The sequence below is a fragment of the Chelonoidis abingdonii genome, chromosome 4 (assembly GCF_003597395.2).
Source record: "Chelonoidis abingdonii isolate Lonesome George chromosome 4, CheloAbing_2.0, whole genome shotgun sequence".
NCBI lineage: Eukaryota > Metazoa > Chordata > Testudines > Testudinidae > Chelonoidis > Chelonoidis abingdonii.
This window is the reverse complement of record NC_133772.1, coordinates 63,427,537-63,436,252: the sequence shown is the minus strand read 5'-3', so window position 1 is coordinate 63,436,252 and position 8,716 is coordinate 63,427,537. Positions and strand designations below refer to the sequence as shown.

The 8,716-nt window shown below is 40.9% G+C and overlaps 1 protein-coding gene across 4 annotated transcripts in view; it reads left to right on the top strand.

The window, feature by feature from the left end:
• Positions 1-636: 636 nt before the first annotated feature.
• The window catches only part of ANO3 (anoctamin 3), a 380,230-nt gene continuing 372,150 nt past the window's right edge, over positions 637-8,716 (top strand). For all 4 annotated transcript variants that reach the window (XM_075065231.1, XM_075065229.1, XM_075065230.1 and 1 more), the window contains exon 1: positions 637-1,167. In XM_075065231.1, coding sequence (XP_074921332.1) covers positions 1,014-1,167 — 154 coding nt within the window. In that variant the 5' untranslated portion in view covers positions 637-1,013. The remainder of the gene's footprint in view (positions 1,168-8,716) is intronic.

Sequence of the window (8,716 nt, the reverse complement as noted above, 5' to 3'; positions counted from 1 at the left end):
TTTCTCCTTTAAAAGTGAATATTCCCAATTACAAGTCACTGAGATATCTGTGTAGTTGTGTAATTTCCCACCATCACCAGTGGGTGCCTCTCTTGGTACTACTTATTTGGAACCTAAAATGTGGGACAGAGATTGAGTATAGCAGGGAGAACAAAAACAGATTGTAGTTGATGCGCTGAGCTTTTTATAGGTTTATTTAGAAGCAGGGAGGAGAAAATATAATAAACGTAGTTTATCTAGCTCCCTTAAATAGTGAAACATTTTATTCACCAATATTATTACAGTTGGATCCCAGTTTATAGCCTAGCTGCTAAATGATTAACATTTGTTACTCTACATACTGTACTATGTTAGAATTAAGACTACAGTTCTCACTTTGTTCAAAGAATGACTTTGCCTTTGTACACAGTTATCTTGCTGCAAACACTTGGACAAAGGACTGAGTATTGTAACCCAAGGAACATCATTGTGGCATAACTAACTTCCACATGTCAACTGCCAGCTTCCAGCTGATGAGTTGCTGTGTGAAATTCTTGTTTTCATTGGTAGTGATTAGCCCCTCCCAGCTGGACCAATGTGTAATGAAATGTGAATTAGAGCTGTTAAAACAAAGTTGAGACCAGTTCTTAGCAGACATACAGATGTCTCCACTTATCCTGTTTATTTCTGTAGCAGCTACACAGAAATGCCATAATTCTACTGTCACTCTAAATAGAGGGGAACTTCTTAAAGGAATAACTTTTTATCCTTACAGAGAGATAAATAACTCAGAAAATGTTTCAGAGCTGGCACACAACTTACTGGATATAGTAGGTCTCAGTTTTTGAAAAGTGGATTTTTATTCTTTTTTATAATAGGATTTCTAGAAACATTGAAAACATTTTTCTTTTCAAATTGTTAAACTTGCAACTTCAAGAAAGTTGAATTTGGTTTTTTGTTGTTTTTTTGGGAGGAGCTGGGGGGAGGTATAATTTATTGTTTTTTAAATTGAGAGCTTTAACTGAGATTTTGCAATGTCAACAGAGGTAGTTGAACTGGATAATCTTTCTCCAGAAGACACAGAGAGTAAAAATGATGCCAAGTCTGTTTTTAGTAAAGCCAAATCCAATGAACTACATGTTGATTGCTTCAGTCTTAAACTTCACTGCTCACACTCTTCACCTGCTGGTAAGTTTCAGTTTTATTGATTTTTTTCCCTTTCTCTTCTCTCCCCCCCCCCCCCCCACAGGCTGTATTTATTTATGCATGTAATATGTGGAATGAACTATAATATCTAATATGAAGAATATTTTTCATAGGATCTTGTAATCAGCAGGTATGAGTCTGAGTTCTTGTTTTAGTTAACGTGTTGCTATCAGGTGTACTTGTAAAAGACGGTAGATCAGGTGCTAATTGTTTAAAAAAATAAGGGAATAGATTTCTTCTATCTCCTAAGAGCTGACCTACAGAGGCTGCAGTTCAGAGGAGGAGGGGAAACGTTGGCAGTCACCTTTGCATCACCTGGAATATGGGCTGCTGAAGGGAAGACGATAGCTTTTCCTGAGCTGTTTATGGGCTGTGCTGCAGCCCAGAATCTCCTTCGCACCAAGAGCTATGACTACTTGCCTGCCCTTTCCCAGAAAGTCTCCTCCATAGCAGAACTTTCAAGGGAAGATACACTTACAGTGGTTCTACATTGCTCCTGCACATAGGAAAATTCTCTCCTTGCCCATTGTGGCTCATTGATAGGGTTTGTATGCTGCCTGAGAAGCACATAGGGTTGAAATAGATCCCATGAAATGTGAACAAAATTATTGAGTTTGAAATTTTTATTCCCTTGAAAATTCACTTGGCTGTGTCAAAATACAGCTTTATAGAATATTACTAACACATTCAAGGCTGTGTCTGTAATTTAGATCTGTTGAAACATCTCCCCTATGCCCTTTAATACCTTCCAATGTATTCAAATGACTCTCATCTAAGAAATACACTTAAATATGCTGCCTTCCTGTGAGCTACACCACAGTTTTCATTGTGTATCTTACCTCACGTGACTCACTGGACTATGTTTCCACCTGCTCTATAATCACTAGTAGTACAGAAAACCAACTAGTTAAGCATATAGCAGCTGAATGTGAACATGGAGATGCTTTATCTTGGGGGCGGGGGAGGGGAGCAATCCCAACCGGACATTGTAATTTTGACTTCACAAAAGCAGGTGAATAAGTAAAAAGGACTGTCACTAAAAGTATTTTCTTAGCAATGAACCTCCTGGAAGTTTGTGTAATTATCATTTTAAACATTCTAATTTTAATAAATATTGTCACATACAATAGCCAGAATTAGCACAGTATGAATACATATAAGGTGATGTTATCTAATCCCTTGCAAGCAAACCGATCTGCTTGCTCCACATTTGTCATACTCTTAGTAATAGTTATTTCCTAATTATTTATTTCATTTTCAGTAAGGCCTAAATCTTGAAAACAGCGGTAGTCCCTTTGACTTCAGTGGGGCTACTTGGGTGTGTAAATTTAAAACACACACATAAGCCTCTGCAGGACTGGAATCCAGTATTCACTTCCTGCACTAGGCAATTTTACATTGCAATATTTTTAAGCGTGCGGTATATGATGGAACAGCTCATGTTGGACTAACTACTACTATTCCTAACAGATGAAACAAGAACACTCTCTGAGTAAGGTAATTTGGCAGGTGCTTAAGTACCTTGATGAACTTGGGCCTCTGAGGGTGATGCTGTCTCTCCAATCCTAACCCCTTTTTCCCCCAAATGTTGAAGGAAAAAGACAGGCCTTGGAGCATGTCTAGATGGCTAGTAAATGCTGATCTGGGGAAGTTAAGGGGTCTTCTAAGAGACCATCCTGCTAGTAAATCCCTCTCACTTAAATCAAAGAAGCTCCAGCACGGGAGTGCTCCTGACTGAAAGAGTAGTAGTAAGAGAGAGCCACGCTGGGGTAAGGTAGTATCTTTTACAGAACCAACTTCTGCTGAAGAGAGAGAGAGAGAGAGACTTAAGAGCTGCATGGAGCTCTTCTTCAGGCCTGGAAAAAGTAATCAGAGTATCATAGCTAAATACAAGGTGTGACAGTCTGTTAAGCATAAAAGCTTAAGGTATGTTTCAGGAGACCAGCTAAAGTGAAGTGGGCAATTAACATCAGTGCTGTCATAGGACAAAGGAGGGTTAGTAGGTTACAAATTGTTGTAACAAGCTATTGAATATTGGTATCTAGCAGTTATGGAATAAGTTCCCAGGCTCATCTTTCAAAGCTGTTGTGTAGGTTTCCCTTAATAAGACGACTGTGAGGTTAGATAAAGAGTGATCACTTTGTGAAAAGTGTTTGCCAACGGTGATATGGTGTTTTTGTCTTATCATTCTCCTGTGTGAACTGAAAGCATAGTGATTATTCAGTTTTACCCACATAGCTGATGTTGGGGTGCTGGGAGACTACTGAAGCCAAAACAGGAGATTTTAGGCCCCTAAAATCTGTGAGCCCCCCCGGGGCCATAGGGACATGCCGGCTGCTTCTGCGAGCGGTGCAGAGCTAGGGCAGGTAGGGAGCCTGCCTTATCTCCGTTGTGCTCACAGACTTTTAGTGGCCTAAAATCTCCTGTTTTGCCTTCAGTAGTCTCCAGGAGATAGAGCCTGATTCTGGGAGACTCCTGGGGAAACCAGGAGGGTTGGCAACTCTACTGTGGAGAGCTTGCTGATGTTGGGGGAGGATTTGTTTGAAGGCCTGAAGAGGGGGTTCATGAAATATTTTTCAGAGTGTTGTCCCTCTTAAGTATGAATTGTAATTCTTTGGTATGCTGTAGGCTTCCAGTGTTTGGTAGGTGACAAATAAGGGTTTGCAGTCAGTGTCCCCACCGCCCCACCCCCAACTCCATATTGAAGCAGGTTCTCTCAGGGTATTTGGGTTGCCTGTTCCATGATGCTGTTTACTGCTCTGGTGGAGTGTCCTTGATTGGTGAAGGTGGTTTTAAGCATGACAAGGTTTGTATCCCAGACTTCCTCATCAGAGCATATTCTGTGATATCTGAATGCCTGGCTGTAGATAACAGATTCTTGGTGCATCTGCAGTGGTTACTGGATTTCTGGAGGTAAATGTGGGGGGGAAATGGAGAGTGGGGAAACATGGGCAGTACAGCAAAATATAAAATGACGGTTCAGTTTTTTTCTTGTGAGAGATATATCCATCCAAAATTACTGATTTTATTCATGTTGCAATATTTTTGTATAAATCAGTTATGCATGAGTTCCTAATGCTTAAAAGTAGGAAATAACTTTAGCAACTGTGCAGTCCTTGTTGACAAACCTTGTCACTTCAAGGATGACCTTTGTGCATCATTGGAAGAGTCAATAAGTGCTGCTACTTATCTTGGGGACCAACACAGCTACAACACAATCTATCAATAACTTTTTTATTTTTATTTTTGAAGATTGGTGACTTTAATGCAATTAAAATCTCAAAAAGTCTTAGCCTTTTAAAATTGTTTTGTTTTGTTATTTATTTGACCAATATTTCAAAGAAGCAAACCTTCCATTATGAATGTTAGCATGAGTTGGCTGAAGTCTGAATGAAACTTTATTTTAAAAAAAAAATCTTTGGCTTCCACTATATTGTTTCCTAAGAAAAACTTACACATGCTCAGCAATGGCCATTGATAAAAATAGATCTATTTTGGCTACAGTAAAATAACAGATCTGTTTTCTTAACACATAGGCTATTTCCAGGCAAACCACATTAATACTCTGATGCAAAGTATCAAAACCCTGACAGGGACAGTCTCCAAGAATAATGCCAAATTTTCCAGATATGTACAGTAAATAGCCTGAAAATCTTTGAATCTGGGGAACAAAACATATTTGTACTTCAGTCTTGCATTTGGATCTGCTAGTGCTGACCTCTGCACTCATACACTTACAGTGAGATGACACATGGATACAGGGGTCTGTCTTAGTAGATCCTGAAGTAGGATTGGATTGGAGCCTTGACAGCTTAATTTTATTACCGTGGGTTATAGTGCAAATGGCAAAGAGGAAATACTACAAACAGCACGATGAAGTCAGAGACCATGCTGCACTAAATGTTGGTTGGTTGATTTTTGTGCCCAGTGTAGACATCAGTGTGTACAAGATTTCTTTGAAATGGAAGGTGCAGTAAGTCAGAATGTGAGATCCATCCATTTAGAGATCCTAATTTTGGAAAGTATTTAAGCATGTGCTTAAGCTTGTCCCTGTTCATGTGCCTAACTGGAATCTAAATATGTGCTTATATGTTCTCCTATATAAGGATGTTTTTTGAATTGGGTCAGATCTTTCAGTTCAAGGGGAAGTGGAATAATGTAGTAAAAGGTAGAGTTGGTCTGAACATTTCTAAAATTTCAGTAAAAAATGGGGAGGGGGATGTCTTCATTGGGAATTGGTCCTGCTTTGAGCAGGGGGTTGGACTAGATGACCTCCTGAGGTCCCTTCCAACCCTAATCTTCTATGATTCTGCCCCCCCTTCCTGTCTTCTCTGTTTTCTCGTGCCTCTAAGTTGTGTCACCCGTTCTGCAAACTCAGTTATGGATGTGCATATTTGTTGTCAGAATCAGGGCCATATTCCTTACGCATAGTGCAAATAAAATCTTACATTATGAAAACTGAGAGAATTTTAAATCATTACCAATTTTCTACTATGTAGTGTAGTTGTAGCCATGTCAATCCCAAGATATTAGAGAGAAAAGATGTTGGTGCGCTAGAGAAGCTTTCCAGCCACAGAGAGGTTGTCTTCAGGTCTGGGAAAAGTAGTCCCAGAGTCACAGCGCAAATGCAAGATGGATCAGATTGTTTAGCATAAGTAGTTAGCACGCACTGTAAGGGATCTTTCAGGGTGGAGTGGCCCGTTAACACTTCTGCAGTCATAGGACAAAAAAGTGGGGGTTAGTGGGTTACAGATTGTTGTGATAAATCATAAATTCAGTGTCTTTGTTCAGTCCATGATTTGTAGCGTCTAACAGAGTAATGAATTCAAGTTCCAAGGCATGTTCAAATGCAGAGTCCTGCACTTAGGAGGGAAGAATCCCATGCACCACTACAGGCTGGGGACTGACTGGCTAAGTGGCAGTTCTGCAGAAAAGGACCTGGGGATTACAGTGGGCAAGAAGCTGGATATGAGTCAACAGTGTGCCCTTGTTGCCAAGAAGGCTTACAGCATATTGGGCAGCATTGCCAGCAGATCAGGGGAAGTGATTATTCCCCTCTATTCAGCACTCGTGAGGCCACATCTGGAGTATTGTGTCCAGATTTGGGCCCCCCACTACAGAAAGGATGTTGACAAATTGGAGAGCATACAGCAGAGTGCAACAAAAATGACTGAGGAGAAGCTGAGGGAACTAAGCTTGTTTAGTCTCCAGAAGAGAAGAGTGTGTATGTGGGGGCACAGGGGGAGGGGATTTGATAGTGCCTTCAACTACCTGAAGGGAGATTCCAAAGAGGATGAAGCTAGGCTATTCTCAGCAGTGGGAGATGACAGAATAAAGAGCAATGGTCTCAGTTTGCAGTGGGGGAGGTTTAGGTTGGATATTAGGAAACACTATTTCACTAGGAGGGTGGTGAAGCACTGGAATGGGTTACCCGGGGAGGTGGTAGAATCTCCATCCTTAGAAGGTTTTTAAGGCCCAGCTTGACAAAGCCCTGGTTGGGATGATTTAGTTGGGGTTGGTCCTGCTTTGAGCAGGGGGTTGGACTAGATGACCTTTTGAGATGACCTCTTGAGATGACCTCTCTTCCAACCCTAATCTATGATTCTATGTCTTTTTGAAGTGTTGTGCAGGTTTCCTTTAAGGATGAGGACTGAGAGATCAGATATAGAGTGATCGCTTTGTGAAAAGTTTTACCCACAGAACATTCTGGGTTTTTCTGTTTTCCTATGTGAGCTCATTCAAAAGTAAAGTGATTATTTGGTTTCACCCACATAGTTGTTGGGGGAGGCATTTAGTGCACTGGATGAGGTATACACATATTGTGATAGGCATGTGTAGGATCCATGAGTCTTGAAAGGTGTGTTCTGGGGAAGCGTTTGTTGTAGCAGTGGAGTCTGTCTTCAGGGTTTGCATCTGTTTTTCTGGCAGGCTCTGATGCTGCTTTGAGTTGATGTGTCCTGGTCTGTGGAGAGCTTGCTTCTGATGATGAGCTTGGAGAATTTGTCTGAAGGCTAAAAGAGGAGATTCAGGAAAGATTTCTTTCAGGATGGGGTTTCCATTGAGTATGGTTTGTAGTTGTTTGATTATACTCTATAGGGGTTCCATTGTGGGCTGGTAGGTGACAACTAAGGTTGTGCAGTCGGGAGGAGAAGGGAAGGAGTGTATTTCTGTACTGAAGCAGGTTCTCTCAAGCTATTTTCCATGATGTGATCTACTTCTCTGGTGGACTGTCCTTGTTTGAAGGTGTTTTTACATGTGTTAAGGTGTCTATCCCAGACTTTCTTCTTGGAGCATATTGTGTGGCATATGAATGCCTGGCTGTAGATAACAGATTTCTTGATGTTTGGTGTGATTACTGGATCTATGAAGGTAGGTGTGGTGATCCCTGGGTTTCTTGTTTTTCTCAGGGGATATCTCTTTTCCCCTCTTCTTCCCACACCCACCAACAAAGCAAAGCATCCAAGTAGTGCTAATCTGTGTACAGGGGATACTGGTGGTGGTGGGTTTTTTTTAATGAGTAACCCCATGTTCAGCAGGGCTAGAGATTCCCACTTGTTATATTCCAGCATTTAAAAAAAGAGTGAAATAACAAATCAGGTTTTCTTTAAATATACTTTATGTTTAAAGAGAAATATCATCTCAAAAAGATTCCTGGCCACTGATCCATCCCTTTTGCATTATTCTTGTGGTACAATGAGATACAGCGCTGCACTGACAGGGAATTAGGAATTCCCTTGAATAAGGGACTCCCTGGAAGATATGAAATTGGCCCAACTGCCTAAACACTACTTCCCACCCTCCCCCAGTGTAGTGGATGTAGTGGGAATGAGGCCAGAGCATGCTTTGTTTCAGCCAGTCTGGACTAGCAGAATAACATCTGCAGGTTAGAGTAGCCTCAAGGCTCTTATAACTTGGGACTGTACCTATCCGGGGCTGCAGTCAGAATATGTACGTAAAACAGAACAGGAAGGGACTTCCTGGATAGTCAGTTCTGCTGATATCACAGGCAACTCCTACATGTAATCCTCATCAGAAACTTGTCAAGGTCTATTTTAAAACTAGTTAACTTGTTTGCCCTACTACTCCTTATTGGAAGGCTGCTCCAGAAATTCATTCCTCTGGTGGTTAGAAATCTTCTAATTTTTAGCCTAAATTGATTCATAGCCAGTTTATACTCATTTGTCCTTGCGCCAACACAGTTCATTAGCTTCAATAGCTCATCTCTTTCAATGGTGTTTATCCTCAATGTATTTGTAGAGCGTAATCGTATCTGCTCTCAGCCTATGTTTTTTTTAAGCTAAATAAGCCAAAATCTTAGGCTCTCAATTCCCCATATCATCCTTATATCCTTTTCTGTTCCTGTTCCAGTTTGAATTGACCATTATCTTTGAAAATTCATGGCGAACAGGAGAGGTCCCAGAGGACTGGAAGAAACCAAATATAGTACCTGTCTTTAAGAAAGGGAAAAAGGAGGATCCAGGGAACTACAGACCAATCAGTCTCACCTCAATCCCTGGAAAAATCATGGAGC